Raw genomic sequence first — 19,657 nt, forward strand, 5'->3', positions numbered from 1 at the left:
GTGCGGTGTCCAGAATAATAATCCTCCACTGTGTGTTAATAGGCCAGAGGAGAACTGAGTCTGGTTTCTCTAAGGTTTATTTTTCTCCATCATGTCCTGATGGAGTTTCGGTTCCTTTGGTCGCCTTTGGCTTGGCTCGCTCAGTTGGGGACACTAACATTATGATCAAAGTTATTCAACTAAATATACAAATAACATTAATTACCAAATTAACTGTATCAACTATATTACTGATCTGCCTACATTGACACTATCTAATAATTAAAATATGATAACATCACCGTTTTTTCCAGAACGACTGTACAGCCGAGTCAAATTCTGTTGCATTATTTTCCTGTTAACACTGTGAGGCTGCTTTGAAACAATTGGCATTGCGAAAAGCGCTGTATAAATAAAGTTGACTTGGCTTGACTTGACTACCAGGACACTGTAGTTGGGGTGGTCCTTAAAAAGTCTTAAAATGTCTTAAATTCAGATTGTCTTCTCTTCAATCTCTTCTCTCTTCAGGAATACTTCTGTGTTTACACAAGTTCTCAGAACAGCGGCACCACTCTCACACCATTGTGCAACAGCAGCAGCTCAGGTAAGCTCAAATCTAATTGGACAGCTAGTTTCATAGTGACACAATCGACACACTGGTTGGGGAAGAAAATGTGAATAAGAAAGTCAGAAAAGTGTGAATAGCTCCATAGGGATTTATTGTTTGAATTCAAGATTGTCATCGCAACCAGGGCTTGACATTAACACCCGCCAACCCGCCAAATGCGGGTATATTTCAGCTGTGGCGGGTACGGCAGCCACTCCCACTAGCCACTTTGGCGGGTTGAATATAATTTCAGCTTACAACCAAAAGAAATGCAGAGACCGTCGTATCACAAAATTACAATTTTATTACAATTCTTTATCCATCAACTTGCAGTTGGTGAAGGCGGGATAGGCGGAATCGCGTGAATGACACACAACAGAAGCGTGCTCTCTCTCCGTCACACGTGCAATCAGTTCTCCAGTGTTGGGCATAGCGTCGCTACAAGTAGTGACGCTACTAGCTTAACTACATTTTTCGTTTGCACTTTCTCAAGCATTTCTGAAGATCAAGCTCAAATTGGAAACACAACTGCCAAGTCGCCGATATACTTCACATTCTACGTTCCTTTCTGCCTCGCGCAGACGCGCACAGATGCGCGTGAGCCTTCCAAAGGACTCCTTTGGCAGTGAGCGCAGAAAGACGGGTTCGGCGCGTGCACTGGATACGCGCACTATCTAGTTGACGTTTGTTTCCGAGCGCTCAGTTCGCTGTTGCACGTCTCCACGCGGTGACAAAAGAGAAATCGTCTTCAGTGCAAAGTTTTAAAAGAATCTGTTGTGTCTGTTGAATAAACACCTCTTATTAAAAGCATAATGATCCAGCATGGCCACCTCTTGATATGAATGAATGATTTTTTTTCCACCTGCACATCCCAGCTGACAATGTAGTCTTGATTTGCATGTGAAAGTTTGAAAGGGTTTAAAATCTTCAAAATCAAGTAATTTAAGCATGCCAAAGTCAACTTTAAAGGTGCACTATGCAGCTTTCCGTCCACTGGAGGGCGCCTATTCAAAACAAATGCGTAGTTTGATGACGCAAAGTGTGAGCGCAGCATCTTGGGAGATGTGGTCTTCTCATCACAGCTGGTGGAAAATAGGGCTCGGGCAGAAATCACGTTCATGCATGCGGTTATTAACCTTACTGTAGTGTAAAGCAGAGCAGGGCCGAGTGTTGAGGAGCTGAGCACGGCCACTGGAGCGATTGGTTATTAACGTTACTGTAGTGTAAAGCAGAGCAGGAGCGAGTGTTGAGGAGCTGAGCACGGCCACTGGAGCGATTGGTTATTAACGTTACTGTAGTGTAAAGCAGAGCAGGAGCGAGTGTTGAGGAGCTGAGCACGGCTGCTGGAGCGATTGGTTATTAACGTTACTGTAGTGAAGCAGAGCAGGGCCGAGTGTTGAGGAGCTGAGCACAGCTGCTGGAGCGATTGGTTATTAACGTTACTGTAGTGAAGCAGAGCAGGAGCGAGTGTTGTGGAGCTGAGCACAGCTGCTGGAGCGATTGGTTATTAACCTTACTGTAGTGTAAAGCAGAGCAGGAGCGAGTGTTGAGGACCTGAGCACAGCTGCTGGAGCGATTGGTTATTAACCTTACTGTAGTGTAAAGCAGAGCAGGACCGAGTGTTGAGGAGCTGAGCACAGCTGCTGGAGCGATTGGTTATTAACATTACTGTAGTGTAAAGCAGAGCAGGAGCGAGTGTTGAGGACCTGAGCACAGCTGCTGGAGTGATTGGTTATTAACGTTACTGTAGTGAAGCAGAGCAGGAGCGAGTGTTGAGGAGCTGAGCACAGCTGCTGGAGCGATTGGTTATTAACCTTACTGTAGTAAAGCAGAGCAGGAGCGAGGGTTGAGGAGCTGAGCACAGCTGCTGGAGCGATTGGTTATTAACCTTACTGTAGTAAAGCAGAGCAAGAGCGAGGGTTGAGGAGCTGAGCACAGCTGCTGGAGCGATTGGTTATTAACCTTACTGTAGTGAAGCAGAGCAGGAGCGAGTGTTGAGGAGCTGAGCACGGCCGCTGGAGCGATTGGTTATTAACGTTACTGTAGTGTAAAGCAGAGCAGGACCGAGTGTTGAGGAGCTGAGCACGGCCGCTGGAGCGATTGGTTATTAACGTTACTGTAGTGTAAAGCAGAGCAGGACCGAGTGTTGAGGAGCTGAGCACGGCCGCTGGAGCGATTGGTTATTAACGTTACTGTAGTGTAAAGCAGAGCAGGACCGAGTGTTGAGGAGCTGAGCACGGCCGCTGGAGCGATTGGTTATTAACGTTACTGTAGTGTAAAGCAGAGCAGGACCGAGTGTTGAGGAGCTGAGCACGGCCGCTGGAGCGATTGGTTATTAACGTTACTGTAGTGTAAAGCAGAGCAGGACCAAGTGTTGAGGAGCTGACCACGGCCGCTGGGGCGATTGGTTATTAACGTTACTGTAGTGTAAAGCAGAGCAGGACCAAGTGTTGAGGAGCTGAGCACGGCCGCTGGAGCGATTGGTTATTAACGTTACTGTAGTGTAAAGCAGAGCAGGACCAAGTGTTGAGGAGCTGACCACGGCCGCTGGGGCGATTGGTTATTAACGTTACTGTAGTGTAAAGCAGAGCAGGACCGAGTGTTGAGGAGCTGAGCACGGCCGCTGGAGCGATTGGTTATTAACGTTACTGTAGTGTAAAGCAGAGCAGGACCAAGTGTTGAGGAGCTGACCACGGCCGCTGGGGCGATTGGTTATTAACGTTACTGTAGTGAAGCAGAGCAGGACCGAGTGTTGAGGAGCTGAGCACAGCTGCTGGAGCGATTGGTTATTAACGTTACTGTAGTCTAAAGCAGAGCAGGACCGAGTGTTTAGGAGCTGAGCACACGCTTCCAGTTATGATTTTGAGGTAATGCCGCTCTGTTTATCATATTAGATACATTTAAGTGTGTTTAAAACGATGTTATGAGTTTACTCCGTGCGTTCACTTGTTCACACTGCTGAGAGTAAAGCGCTCCTGCCAAATAAAAGCCGAAACCGAGGGTAGCGCAGATATGACTCAATTGACAGGCGACTCCATCAAACGCTATGCTGAAACGTCCCTGTCCTCAGTTAAACTCGCAATTTTCTCACAATTTACAAATAGTTGGAAACATCTAAGATATTGTAAGAACTCAACTGAAGAAAATATATAACACTGGCCTAGTGGTTTTTGGATATTTTACTGCAAAAATACTACATAGTGCACCTTTAATCATATAAAATGTAATTTCCAAACCGCAAAATTGTGGCCGGTGAAAATGCTGAGTGGCTAGTTACTTTGGAAAACCACTAGCCACGGTGGCTGGTGAGCAAAAAAGTTAATGTCAAGCCCTGATCGCAACGTACAGTCACACTGTTTATTTGCTCTCAGTGTGAAAGGCCCTTAAAGACCACAATATATTCACAGTGAAGTTATTTTTCATTCAGGCATAAAACAATATTCAAAATATGTGAGCATCAAATATACTGTTATCCAACATCCAACGCTGTCCACACTGCTGAGAGCGAATATTAGATGAATACGTAAATATGTGCTGTAGGGCTACAGCTATCGATTATTTTATTAATCAAGTATTCTACCAATTATTCCATCGATTAATTGAGTAATCCGATAAGAAGTACTTTTCTTTATTAAAAAGCAATTCTAAATATACAAGAGAAAATAAGACGGGTATCTTAAAATGAACATCTAATTTGTTTCCTTTTTAGAAAAAATACATTTTATTGCTGAAATTGCATACATTAATATCTGTGAAAACTAAACCCATTTAGTGCACTCAATGGCCATATTATATTCAAAATGCAAAAACAAATATAATAATAAAAAACATTAATAAAAATATAAAAATCAATTTCAAATTACTTAAAAAAGGTAAACATAGTACAAAACTAAAACTACAACATAATAATCAAAATAATAGTAATATAAATAATAATGCTTAAACATTGCATGTATGTTGTGCGACTTTCATGTTTCAGCTTCAGCTCAGGCATGACATAAGCCTTTACTGTCTTCTGAAGGCTTTGGCTTTTGTAAGAAGCAAAACATTATTGGACAGGAAGGAAACTTGGAATAAGAACAAGAGTAGAGATGAGCATACTAGAGATGTGTGGATCTATAAAAGAATTGATAAAAGAATCGATAGCTACTCGAGTAATCGTTTCAGCTCTAATGTGCTGTGTGCTTTCCTCTCAATAACAAAATAAATGCACAACAAAAATGAGACAACAGCATGCATTTTTTCAACAAAGCATAAGAAATAACATTCACCTATTTATATTTTAAGAGCATGGAATTTATCTCATTGTGATTTATTTATCCACGCATGTTTCCTTTCCTTTTTTTTTTTTGTTTTATTTTTTATTAAAAAAATAAAATAACTTTTTTTTATCAACTCGATCTTCCAGTAAAATAACAACAGACTTCTTTCTGGTGACGTATAGCGGACTCACACTTAGATCTGCCTCAAAAGACTGCCTACTCTCCGCCTACTGAGCAAATGCGTAAACATTAAAGGAAGTGTGTTAGCCAGACGGGATTCAAAACGTTGACGGCTGAAGAGCCAGGTTTGGTTTTTAAAAAAAAAATTGCTCTAGACTCAGGGCTGCAGAGAGGAAGTTGTGCAAATCAAAAAACTCTGTTGTCCTTAGTTTAAATCAGTCTCCCCTCTCTTCCTTCTCTGCTAATGTTTCCATTGCTAAAACATCATATAACCACAACAAAATGAACAATTGTTCTGGCTCTCACACACTTCTCAAAACCTTCTATTCTCTTCTTTGTCACTTGCAAAAAATGTTCAAACAACTCTCTGTTTCTCGCAAAGAACAACCTCCTGAACAACAGCCAATCCGGCTTCAAAAGCAGTCACTTAAAGGCCCACTGAAATCAAACTTGAAGTTTTTTAGCTTTTAGTATGATAATGTCAGCCTTAAAGTTATGAATAAGCTGGTGTGTTCCAAAACATTGACAAAATTTGCATTTAGGAGATATAAGCATTAAAAACTTAGTCTCTCACTTCCGTTAAAACGAATAACAGATTATGATGGGTCAGGGTATATTTTGGCCATTTGATTTTCCTTATAGAAACGGGTATTCAAAAACAAAAAATGGCTCATTTTTCGTTTTTTTATTTTTTTTATTTTTTTTTTTAACAAAACGAAACACAAGAAATCAGCTTGATTTTTTGTTTTTCGTTCAGAGGTAGAAAATGAATAAACAGCTTGAATATTCGATTTCTACACGTGGGCGGTAATTATACGCCCGTGTCTGCTGATTGGTCGGCCGAAGATCAAACTGCTCTCCCTCCTTTCAGCATAGCAGAATAAAAGTCCTGCACTGCAACAGCTGTACGGATTGTTAACGAATAAAAAAATATTCGTTTATTGCAGCTACATTTAATCTTTTATTAATCAAACAACCAGACTAACGAATGGCTCGACACATTCAGGGGCAGAGCCTCAACCTAGACAGGGCTTTCTTCTGTGTATAAATTCACATAGGCCTACCCTTCGCATCAGCTGGGTGTGGCAGCATGACAGCTGTCCACCTCGGTTGCCCAGTCTTTAAAATATGTGTTAATTAAGATATAAATTGATATAATTAGTTGTAAATTATACAACTATATAGCCTATACCCCCAGAACACTTGGAATAGCCTACAGCACGTCAAATAATCAAAATGTTAAAAATAGGCATGCATGTCAAGAAGGTATTCACTGTATTTTGGTTAATGTGTGTGGTGTGCACCAGAAGAGGCTAAAGCAGCACATCCTAATGTGTTCTTTATTTTTCAAAGGCATGATATATTGTAGTCATTTTGAATGTACACAAATTAAAATATAAATTTTACAGTTTCAATGATGATTATGATGTCCTACTCATGTGTAGCCTATTGTGATAAATTGCTGTATAAGGGCTAAGTTATTTCCCCTGCTGAGGACAAAATCCACGTTGGCGCCGGCGCCTCAAACATTCACATTATCAAAATAAAACACAGACAACCAAATATTACAAAAATATTCTGCTTAATTGAATTGGTCTTTTGTAAATGGTGACATGTTGGACAAGTAGAATGCGCATAGCCTACTTGTCTCTTGTTGTATATTATTGTAAGGCCGCCCAAATCGTCCCAATGGAGGCCAACGATCGGCGGGTGAAGGTCGCTGCGCGTTCGGTCTTTTCAGCGGGGCAAAGGGGATTTTATTCCAATTCCTCGTTATCTGACTCCATTTAATGGTAATTTAGAATTTAGGTTAGAATGCCAATTGGTTATTTGGTCATTTATATTTAATAGTTTAACTACACATTTAATTATTCCGTTTAACCCTTTGTTGAAATTATACCCAACCTGAATAATTCCAGAGCAAGTCAGAATCAATCAAAGTGTATCAATTTATTAACAGTCAGGTAAATGCATAACGCCAATGACATAATCAATTCAAAGGTAATCCATATATAACATCAAATACTCTGAAGTAATGAAATATATACCTGACTTCTGAAAATTACATAATGCTGGCTATCTTTAAGACGTCAAGCATTAAGGGCTGACCTGTTTAAAGTATCAAGCCCTGAGCTCTTTGCAACATTCCCTTAAATACCCAGAAACAAATGCACAAACTCTTTCAAATGGAAACGTATGTTCACGAGTCCTATAGACTTGTGTTGATGTAAAGGCCAAATGGCTGAAAGCCACACCCACCAAACTAAGACAAGATATCTCCAAACTCTTAAAACATTGATTAACTTTTGGTTAACTTCTGTGGGGATGAGATCTTTGTACCAGTCGAGACATTTCAAATGATATCAAACACATATAATACTGTATCGTGTGGATTGACATTGCAATATAGAGATTGTGTGTGTATTTTCAGTGATCTCAGCATGAGAGAGGGAAGGAATTGGGGAAGAGTGGGTCAACAGGAAAAGATGTAGATTAGCTGATAGTGAGGTGAGACTTGCGTCTCCAGTGGTGTGTGACGGACAGTTCAGATGTTAATCTCCGTTATTTTCTCAGAGAGTCCTCGTTCGTCATTTAGACATTTCGTCATTTACAAATTTTACATTATTAATAAATTATACATTATTTACCTGTATTTTATACGAATTTGAATGTAGGCTACAAATAAAATGCAGTTGTATCAATGATGTGACATGCATGTCTCTCTCAACATGACCAGGTAGCCTGACCTTACACGCAGGTGCGACTTATTTTCTGGCAAATAGCGACAGTCGATAATACAATTTGCTGTAGGCTATTAATAAAAAAAATCATAGGATAGAAACCATTTACACACACACACACACACACACACACACACACACACACACACACACACACACACACACATGCATACGCACACGCACGATTTACAAAGATACACATTATATAGGCCTACACAGTGCTTTAATTTCAGGAAGAATTCTAGTAATCTAATGTAATATAACACTGCATAGTTTATCATAGATAGCATACATTCATGCTTATTAAAGCTGAAGTTATTCATTCAAGAGCTGTGAGTGATTTGCTCTGTGCATTTGGTTGTTTAATTCGCAGTAATCCGTCAGCATGTTTATTTACACCGCTGCCTCTTTCAGACAGATGTGCAGATCTATAGGCGACTGATAATAGGCAGATGCACTACATTTTCTCCCGACTGTATCCATACTATATCCACGGCTGACCAATGTTTGAATGTTTAGTTCTGTCCTCTTGTCATCACTCATAAGGGCAGCCGACAGCAGAGCCGATAGCGTCTGAGCCCCCTGGGCCCGTTTAATACCGGGTTTCGGTACCCATCCCTAGGTCCTTGTAAATTTAAAATCCACTTATGGCTATGTAGTGTTGTACACAATGTTCCTCACATCTTCTGCTGTAGACTTCTGTTTTGTTTGGATGGGCAACTCTCAAAATCTGTGTGTGAAAGCTTTGAGACACAGGACAGCGCGGAGAGAACCCACATGCTGTTCTTTGGAAGTTAACATGGCAAAGAAAATAACACACACCATTTTGTTCGGTATCAATTAATACTCAATATTGATGAAATAAACTCAAAAACAAAGGTAGCTATAACTGCTGTGTATTTCCTGAACTCTAGCCTACATGCTGGTCTTCGCTTGATTGTTTGGCATGTTTGTATGCTTATTTAGTTTATTTAACCCGTCGTAATTTAAGACTATTTAAGACTATTCATTTAACTATTGTTCTCTGGTTGTCAGTTATCAGTTTTGTATTAGTGTTTAAAATATTAAATAACTAATTATATTCATTTATATCTTAATTAACCTTTTTTTTTTCTTTTTTTTTAAGACTGGGCATCCGGGGTGGACAGCTGTAATCCTGCCATACCCAGGCCTATGTGAATTTATACACAGAGGAAAGTCCTGTCTAGGCTCTTTCCCTGGGGGTATGGGTCGGGTCGTGTCGAGCCATTCATTAGTCTGGTTGTTTGATTAATAAAAGACAAAATTTAGCTGCAATGATACTTCCGGGTGCTGTTCATGCGGCGACTGGCTGGGCTGCGTGTGTGCTTCACTTGTATGTTAATGTGTTTTAGGTGTTTTTATTTGTTTTATTAGTTTAAGCATATATTATTTATTTTTATGCTGAAGTTTTTTTTTAAGCCAAGATGATGAGTCTGTGGAAGTTAGTGTTTCTGGTGCTGCTGATTATCTGGGGAACGACCGCAGTTTTTGCGTTTGGCGGAGTTTTGGCAGAGAGCATGCCAGTGATGACCAGGGAGTTCCTGCTAGGTCTGCGTTCGAATGCTGGTGCTGTTGATCCCGTTTGGGATATTCCAGAAGAACTGATTCAGCCTTCTGTGGACATCCGAGGCCCGAAAAGGAGAACAAAGAGGAAACGCGGGAATCGAGGAGGAGTTTGACGCAGGCTAAAGAAATCGCAAAGATTTACCCTGCTGCCTGGAATACTCCTAGGCAATGTACGCTCGCTTCGCCATAAACTTGACGAACTACAAGCCAATGTGAGTTTTATGGATGAATACAGAAACACACATATGATGGTATTCACAGAGACTTGGCTGGATGACTCAGTTTGTGATAGTACCCTACGAATTGAGGGTTTTGGAACACCTATCCGGCTGGACAGAGACAAAAATACGACGGGGAAAAGTCGCGGTGGAGGCGTGTGTGTTTATATTAAGGATAGCTGGTGTAATACAGCAATAGTACGACATACGGTTTGCAAGTCGGACATTGAACTTTTTGCTGTTTCTGTACGTCCTTTTTACCTCCCTCGTGAGTTCCCTCAGTTGTTTTTTATTTTAGTATACATACATCCTCGTGCCAGCTTTGATGTGGCTTTTGAGACTGTTAAAAACACCCTGAATAAACTGGACAATCTATCTCCAGATGCACCAAAATTTGTTTTAGGTGATTTTAACCAGTGTATTATGGACAAACATCTAAAAGGCTACCATCAATATGTTACATGCGCTACACGCGCTGATAAAGTCTTGGACAGATGTTACGGCCCGATTCCGGGAGTTTACAGATCTCTGTCTTTACCTCCTCTTGGTTCAGCCGATCACAATATGATTTTACTGTATTCTGTGTATACTCCTATCGTAAAAAAGGCAAAGAGAGAAGTACGATATGTTAAAGAATGGAAACCTTCTAATATCGAAGTTTTGAAGGGTTGTTTTGAGTGCACCAATTGGAATTTGTTTTTGAACACATGTTCCGATCTGAACGAACAGGTGCTTACAATTTCTAGATATATTACTTTTTGTGTCGACACTATTATCCCTACAAAACAGATCACCTTGTATCCAAATAACAAACCATGGGTTACAAAGGAGTTAAAGAGCCTATTGAATATGAAGAAGAGGGTATTTTTTGTAGGGACCAATGAGGAAAAAAAACCAGATAAATAGGGAAGTAAAAAGGGCAATAAAAATAGCTATTTTATAGTATTTTTATAGTTTATAGTGTGTTTATGAAAGGTAATCTTAAAGATGCTTGGAAGGGAATTAAGAATATGGCTTCAGTGAGTACATTTGCATCAAATCATCATGTACCAATGGAAAAAAACTATAACACTAATTTCATTTTAAGTAATGAGTTTAATGAATTTTTTTCACGTTTTGCTAAATCGTTTATAGTTGATGATTTAACAGTTTTTAAAGACACTTTGAGCTCTCGTAATAAAATTGAAATTAATCCGGTTAATATATTGAGACAGTTGAAGTCCACACCGCTCAGTAAGGCCCCAGGTCCAGACGGTATTTGTGGTAGAACATTAAATCACTGTGCTGAACAGCTCAGTGGAGTTTTCCACTTACTTTATCAGTCTTCCTTAGATCTAGGACTAGTACCGGATTTGAGGAAAAGTTCAATTATTGTACCAATACCTAAAAAAGCAAATCCGAAATCTTTGAACGATTATCGTCCTATTGCCTTGACCTCCTTGGTCATGAAGGCCTTGGAAAAAGAGATTAATAAGTTTCTACTGATGATTGCTGGACCGCTACTAGATCAGTTGCAATTTGCATATCGCGCTGGAAGAGGTGTAGATGATGCAAAGCTGTTTTTGTTAAATACTGTCTGTCGTCACGTGGAAAAAAGTGGGGCCTTTGCGCGGCTTTTGTTTGTGGACTTCTCGTCTGCATTTAATCTTCTGCAGCCAGTCATTTTAGGACAAAAACTTATTAGTCAGTTTAATTTTGATCATGGTATAGTCTCATGGATCATGAGTTTTTTAGCAGATAGGCAACAGAGGGTTAGGGTTAATGGGGTCTTATCTGATATAGTAAATACCTCTGTAGGCACACCACAGGGTTGTGTACTTTCTCCGATTTTGTTCATACTATATACAAATGATTGTCAGAGTTCACAAGATAATAGTTATTTGGTGAAATATGCAGATGATACTGTGCTTCTCTCTTTACTTTCACATTCAGATCAGGAATATGGTTCGGTCTTATATGATTTTACCTCTTGGTGTAATAGTATGAAATTAGATTTGAATGTATCAAAAACGAAAGAGATGATTATTAATTTTAGTATAAGACCACTGATGCTTCAACCGGTGGTCATTAATAATGCACAAGTGGATGTAGTAGAGGAATATAAGTACCTAGGAACGATTTTTGATGACAAGTTGAAGTTTGATCAAAATGTTGATGCAATTATCGGAAAGTCACATCAGAGATTGTTTGCACTACGAAAGCTTAATTCTTTTAATGTACAGAGAGGCATTCTCAGGTCTTTTTATAACTCATTCATTGAAAGTATTCTGTCTTTTTCCTTTATTTGTTGGTTTTCATCATTGTCTACTAAAAACAAAAGTCGTCTACAAGGTATTGTCATTATGTGCTCAAAAATTACGGGAGTTCCCTTACGAAGCCTCACAGTGTACTATGAACAGCAAGTGCTGAGAACGGCGCACAAAATAATGGGAGACAGCACACACCCGTTGTATTTGGACTTTGAGTGGATGCCCCTGGGGCGGCGCTTAAGGACAATTAAATGTTCGACAAATCGTTATAAATTTACTTTTGTCCCTGAGGCGGTTCGTTTATGTAACAAATTTGGTTGATTTATTGATTTATTTATTATTATTATTATTATTATTATTATTATTATTATTATTATTATTATTATTATTATTATTTTTTTTTTTTGTATGTTTTGCATGAATGATTGAATGTATATGTGTTGGTGTTAAATGTGAGCCTAAACTAATTGCCCCAAGGGGATAAATAAAGCTCTAAACAAAAAACAAAACAAAAAATACACTCGTTAAGAAGCCTAAGGCCTATACTGTAGCAACACAGGACTTTTATTCTGCTGTGCTGAACGGAGGGAGAGCAGTTTGATCTTCGGCTGACCAATCAGCAGACACCGGCATATAATTACCGCCCACATGTAGAAATTGAATATTCAAGCTGTTTATTCATTTTCTACCTCTGAACGAAAAACGAAAAATCAAGCTGATTTCTTGTGTTTCGTTTTGTTTAAAAAATGAAAAAACGAAAAAGGAGCCATTTTTTGTTTTTGAATACCCGTTTCTATAAGGAAAATCGAATGGCCAAAATATACACTGACCATGATGACATCATCGCAGACTTCACCTTCTCATCAAATCTTCTGTCCAATCAAAATGACTCACTCATTAAGACTCACCTACTGCCACCTACTGGTGGTTTAGTTTCCTATATTTTTCAACATTTATTTTGTTTATTCAAAAATACAAATCTCATAACATTATTTAATGCAGTATTAATTTTTCTGGGTAAATAATTTAATTTGATTGGTAACATCCCTATAGTGTCTTATGTTAATGTAATGTATAGATCAAATTTAAGAATCTAATATGAAACCTGAAGCATAGCTTATATTTAATAAGATTAGGGGAAAATGCCCTTTATAAAGGTAAAATATCACAAATATGCAGATTTAAAATATGTCAAAGCTGATTGAACACTGAGAATATTGCTTCAGAATAAGTTATATTTACAACACACACACACACACACACACACACACAAATCTAACTTTTTTCCAGACAAGCACATTTTTTACTCAGACAAGTGAATGACCATTTTACTTATCCGAAGGAGAGACATGAGCATGCTCAATGTTGAGCCCTAAATTATATTTTAGATTTGAATGCACAATTGTTTTTTAAATAAATAAGAATTCAACACTTTGCATATATCTGTTGTTTTGTCTTATTATCTTTATTTAGTAAAGTCTGGTGCCTTTAGTCTCCCCAAGGAAGGTATACAGTTTATTATTAATTTAACCATAGTATCGGAGCGGTATCGGGTATTGACAGATACTAGGGCTGCACGTTTTCAAGTTTTTCATTAACCGTTAACCGAGGCCCTTAGCGGTTAATACTCGGTTAACCATAGTGTGCGTCAGGGTTATTTTTAGCTTATTAATTTGATGACCACCATCTCCGTAGTGAACGCGCCTATAGAGAGAAATGCACATCATGGATTACACAATCAGAGAGTAGCCTATTTCTTTTCGTTTTAAATTGTTAAAAGACATTTCAAGTTTCTTAAGATCTATTTCATGTCTGCGAGGCGTACGCTGAGTTTCGTTAAATTAGGATGAGATGCGCGCTCCAGTTCACGAGCAATGCGAGTGGCCGCGAGGGCGCCTGCATGATTAGGGCATGTAGTAAAATATGCAGCCGAGAACGATTCCCACAGCGTTTGACTCGGGCGGCGGAGCCTCTCCCGGCAGAGAGTTCAAGCATCTGTGGACTCGTCCCTTCAGCTCTGGCCATCTTGCTTTCAGTCCGCGATTAGCTTTTTTTGTTTTCTTCATTACAGTTAAAGTAACGTCTGCTTTTCTCTAGTCCCTCACAAGTTTCTCACTTCAAACTTTCTTTCTTCTGCTCCGTTATGCACAGCGCGCGCGGCTCCCGCTCTGCTTCTGCCCTAATGCGACTTATAGTCCAGTGCGACTTATGTTATTTTCCTCTTCATGACGCATATTTTGACTGATGCGACTCATACTCCGGAGCGACTTATAGCCTGAAAAATGCGGTAAGCACTGCATTGCAATACTTGCATTTTGCCCCGTCACTCTCATTTTTAAAGTGCTCCCACGCTTTCTTTGCCCGCTTCATTGCCCGCTCAGAAAGCTGGTCATGACTTCTTCTTGTGGATATTACAAATGTCTGGGAGCGCTCTGGCGTTCTCTAGGGGTGCAAACATAAATTACAACTAAAGATACATAAAGCCCAGGCATCGGCATCGGTATCGGGACTGAAAAAGTCGGATCGGTGCACCCCTAATGAAAAGCATCTTATCATAGCAACGTGGATATGTTTACACAAGCTCTGCAATTCGCACTCTAGTAAAGTCACACCACGCTTATTTCTAATAGCACTTTGAATTGCTTAAAAGCTATCAGCTTTATCATATAAAACATGAAAAAGAGTGTCTGTGTCTCGTTTCATCAGAAGTGCTTTATTTTTTATAAAGCAGCTCTAGTTTGTTCATGTTTTCACTCCCGAATGTATGACCTTGACCTAGTTAACCGAGGAAACCTATTACTCCGCCACCGACCTCAGTACTACAAAAGTGTTTGCCAGCCGAAGGGAACTTTTCTGGAAAGTTTGCTTTGGCAAGCTGTTTTGAATTTCCAGATTTTGTTCGAAATTAATAGTTTGTGCTTTGATTTATTTTGAAGTACACCAAGGGTATTCCAGAAAGCAAGCAGGGCTCAACGCTAAGGATTTTTTCTATCGATCGGTTTATAAATAAAATAGAATAGGCCTAGTGATTGTTTTTGTTGTTTTTGATCAATGTAACCTTAATAAGTAAGGTTGACTCTGAAAAGGCTAACTCATATAAATTTTAAATATTGTTAAAGACAGTCTGTAATGAAATAAGAACAAATAACCCTTATTACTGTAAAGTCATTCAGTCAAGAGCAGGGAGTGATTTTTTTTTTTGTTATCTTGTCTTTTATGAGAAACATATACTGTATAAAAGGGGAAAATGCTTCCCTGCCGTTGTCAAATATTTTCCGGATTTCCCTGTTTTCACTGATATACGGCAGGAGGATCTATGACACATCTCGAGAACGAGTACAGAATCTCCTGATCAAAACACAGGCGAAGAAAAAAACAGAAACGAGCGGCCTCAAATAAGCAGATGCATATGAAAAATTGTGTGATCATCAGCAATAAACAGCATCTAAATCAAAACAGCCTAAATGTTACTGAATGAAATGTGGACCCAGGATGAGCTCTAGGACTAAGCTTTGAGGTGTTGATGGACTTGATCTACTCCATGGGCATGGGCAGCGCTAAGGAGAGGCTAACAGGTGCTTGAGCACCCCCAAGAAAGACCAAAGCGTAATTAATACATAAGTAGATTATTTAAAACAAATCATTAAAAAACAAAAGAAAAAAACATTTGACTCATTAAGCACGCATAACATATGTGATGTGACGTGCCACATGAATTGTAGCTACGCTGTCCCGCTTAATAATCTACCATTTCATTTTTTTCCAATGGTGTGGTTCCTTCTGCCAAGTAAGCGGTCTTGTGATTCTAGGGCTGCACGATATGAGGAGAAGTTGAGATGTGCGATAACAGTGTTTAATATTGCGATGACGATATGACTTGCGATAAATATTCAAATGTGAATGTTAGCTATACTGTTCCAATGTCTTAATGCTTTAATAGGTTCTTGGCGAACATAGAACCTAAACATTAAATAGCCTATTCTTTCTGAATAAAGAAATCAAATAAAAATGCCTAATAAGCTGAAAATGAACATGGTCATGTCAACGCAGTAACCCGTTTTCTTTTATCGGAGTAAGGTCATAAACGGCGTAAGCATAAACCGGTCGGGACAGGTCGTTTTTTGCCTCTTACCCTGATTTCGCGCTGCATGTAAATGCATTAACCTGCTTTCTGTCGGCTTATTGAAGAGCGCATGTGTGATAGGGGACAAAAACACAAATTTAGCAGATTTAAACACATCCAGAGCGAGCGAGCGAGCTATGAAATATGGACATATATCACAAACACAGACTTTTTTAAGACCCAGAAAATTGTAAAGATGTGTTACTCTCATCTCAGTTAGCAGAAGTAGAAGAGGTTCAGTCAGAACGCTGCATCTGGAACTGATGAGGGATAATATGAGCCGTAAATCTCCCGCTGACACGCTTTATTAACATCACAACTGACTAACATTTGACAAACTCAGAGTCAGATATTCGGACGTTGTCAGCTTACTGGTGTGCATGTAAACGTGCTCAGTGAAAATCTTTAAACTTTCAGGCTTGGCTGTTGAGGTAAAAACAGGTCATGATGTTGATTCTAGTTTATTTTTGTGAACCAAAATTGTAACAATTTATGTCAACATGTTTTAAATATTAAACATTTCACACTGCACTGGTTTCTTGTTTTTAGTGACCGGAAGTGCTGAAGGTCGTGGGAACATCGGCTGATATGAAGAAAAAGCTGAAGTTGCTGCAGTGATTGGCCATTTTGTTTTGTCTGACATACATTAACTGTAGTATCTGCATCAGTGGCAAGATAACCAAAATGCTTTGCTGTTTACATTGACATCAAAGCTGTTCAAAATATTAAATTCAAAACATGAACATGGTCAAAACCTGTGACTTTTTTTACTCGCTCATCTGCTTATTTGCCACCTCTCAGAGACGGAGGTATTGTTTCTTTATTACCATTGGAGTAAAATCTTACTGTACTAACTGTTCAAAATGGCAAAGAAGATCTGGAGGCAGTTACATGCTTCTGACCCCAGCCCTAATTCAATTACTCTAGCACTACTACGGCATCACTCTAATGGTTTGGATATTTTAAAGGGTTAACTCACCCAATAATGTATATTGTTATTTATTCTCCCTTATGTCGTTCTAAACTCAAGACTTTCGTTCATCTTTAGAACACAAATTAAAACATTTTGTAATGAAATCTGAGAGATTTCTGTCCCTCCATTGAAAGTATGTTCAACCTAAACTCAGGCTTCTACTTATACTGAGGCTTCAGAACTTTCATAAAGAGATGGTAAAATAAGTCCATATGAATGGATTGGTTTAGTCCAGTCTTCTGAAGAGACACCAGGGGTGTGTAACGTTGGTTCTGGAGGGCTACTGTCCTGTCCTGCAGAGTTCAGCTCCACCCCTGTCAAACACAGCTAAATCAGCTAATCAAGGTGTACTAGAAGCTTCCAGGCAGGAGTGCTGAGGCCAGATGGAGCTGAACTCTGCAGGACAAGACAGTGGCCCTCCAGAACCGAGTCTGGACACCCCTGCTCTGGGCTAACATTCGTGATTGGGTCAGAAAAAGCAGCTGTAGCTTGTCATCATTTCCTCATTCTGACATTAAAGGCTTTGTGTGTGTGTGTGTGTGTGTGTGTGTGTGTGTGTGTGTGTGTGTGTGTGTGTGTGTGTGTGTGTGTGTGTGTGTGTGTGTGTGTGTGTGTGTGTGTGATGGGTAGGTTTAGGGGCAGGGGCAGTGTAAGGGGATAGAAAATACGGTTTGTACAGTATAAAAACCATTAAGCCTATGGAGAGTCCCCACAATTCACAAAAACGTGTGCGTGTGCGTGTGCGTGTGTGTGTGAGTGAATGTGTGAGCATGTGTGTGATTGAATGTGTGTGTGTGTGTGTGTGTGTGTGTGTGAGTGAATGTGTGTGTGTGAGTGAATATGTGAGCGTGTGTGTGTGTGAGTGAATGTGTGAGCTTGTGTGATTTAATGCGTGAGCGTGTGTGAGCGTGTGTGAGTGAATGTGTGAGCGTGTGTGATTTAATGCGTGAGCGTGTGTGAGCGTGTGTGTGTGCTTGTTTTTGTGACATATGAGGACACAAATGTGTATAATGCCATGGGTATGACACAGGTATTACAGGAGAGGGTGAAATATGAGGACATTACCCATGGCCCCACTTTACAAAAGGCTTATAAATCACACAGGAGGAGTTTTTATGAGAAAGTAAAAATGCAGAATGTTTCGTTCTCTGTGTGTGTGTGTGTGTGTGTGTGTGTGTGTGTGTACGTATGTGTGTGTGTGTGATGGGTAGTGTATGGGTGAAAGTGTGCCGCGGGGCGGCAGTGGCTCAGTGGTTCATGTAGGTTGTCTACAAACCAGAAGGTTGGTGGTTCAATCCCCGGTTCCACCTGACCAAGTGTCGAGGTGTCCATGAGCAAGACACCTAACCCCAACTGCTCCCGACGAGCTGGATGGCGCCTTACATGGCTGACATCGCCGTCGGTGTATGAATGGGTTAATGTGAGGCAAAAATGTAAAGCGCTTTGGATAAAAGCGCTATATAAATGCAGTCCATATAAATGCAGTCCATTTAAGTGTGTATGGGTGAGTGTGGGTGAATGTATTTGTGTGTGTGTGTGTGTGTGTTAGTATGTGTATGAGAGAGAGTGTGTGTGAATATATCTGTGAGTGTGAGAGAAAGAGAGAGAGAGAGAGAGAGAGAGAGAGAGAGAGAGAGAGAGATTGTGTGTGTGTGTATGTGTGTCAGTTAATGTGTGTGTGATTGTGAGGAAACTCAAAGAGGAAAAATGACAAACCTGTCAGTCCAAACACAACATGGTTATATTCTTACCAAACCAGCACCAAAGACGCGATCCATTGACTCAGAGCCAAATAAAGCCTAGCCTTTCTTAAAGGGACAGTTCTCACAAATTAAAACTCTGTCATCATTTGCTCTCTCATGTGTGTCCAAACCTGTGTGGATTTCTTCTGCCGAACACAAAAGATGATATTGTGAAGTTTTGCTGACCACTGACTTCCATTGTAAGAGGAAAACACTGAGACTTTTCTCATTGAACAGAAATGTCTTCTTTTGTGCTCCACAGAATAAAGAAAGGCACACCGGTTTGGATGACGTGAGTGTGAGTAAATAATGACAGATTTTAAATGTTTGGGTGAATTATCTTTCTCAGAAGGCCTACTCCCTGAGATTGATATTGTAATAAGATAAATTAGTAATCTTTCCCTCCATGCAGCTTTACTACAGACCGTTTCCACATTTCACTATACACTTGTAGATGGTAAGACTGAAACACACACACACACACACACACACACACACACACACACACACACACACACACACATTCACAGGATGAGATGAATCTGCTCAACATACCTGAGTGTGTTCAGTGTGCAGTTTGGGTCCTTCAGTAGATCAGAGAGCCGCTTCACTCCTGAATCTCTCAGGTTATTGCGGCCCAGATGCAGCTCTCTCAGGTGTGAGGGGTTTGAACACAGAGCTGAAGGCAGATAACCACAGCCTTCTTCTGTCACACCACACCGCTCTAATCTACAAACACACACAGAAACAATGAAGACATCTGAGACTGAGACATCAGAACTCACAACTAAAGCTTGTTAAATCTGTTGAGCAATCACACATCCATTGAATATAAACGGATCAGAGTTAGCTCTCTCTCATTTCATAAACTATAAGTTCTGCTGAAAGGAGAATATGGTTCTGCTCAGATCTATTCAGTCCTCTAGCAGACACTGAGGAGCATACGCTCATAGATTTGTGTCTCCTGAAGGAAACAGTCGTGTGTGAGTAAGTTTG

At 39.9% G+C, this 19,657-nt stretch overlaps 1 protein-coding gene across 1 annotated transcript in view; it reads right to left on the bottom strand.

Annotated features, from left to right (window-relative positions):
- LOC137065050 (NACHT, LRR and PYD domains-containing protein 3-like) overlaps positions 1–19,657 on the bottom strand; it is a 71,876-nt gene that overhangs the window by 32,917 nt on the left and 19,302 nt on the right. The window contains exon 6 of the mRNA XM_067436615.1: positions 19,217–19,390. Within this exon, the coding sequence (XP_067292716.1) occupies positions 19,217–19,390 (174 nt within the window). The remainder of the gene's footprint in view (positions 1–19,216; positions 19,391–19,657) is intronic.

This window comes from Pseudorasbora parva, chromosome 25, assembly GCF_024679245.1.
Source record: "Pseudorasbora parva isolate DD20220531a chromosome 25, ASM2467924v1, whole genome shotgun sequence".
NCBI lineage: Eukaryota > Metazoa > Chordata > Actinopteri > Cypriniformes > Gobionidae > Pseudorasbora > Pseudorasbora parva.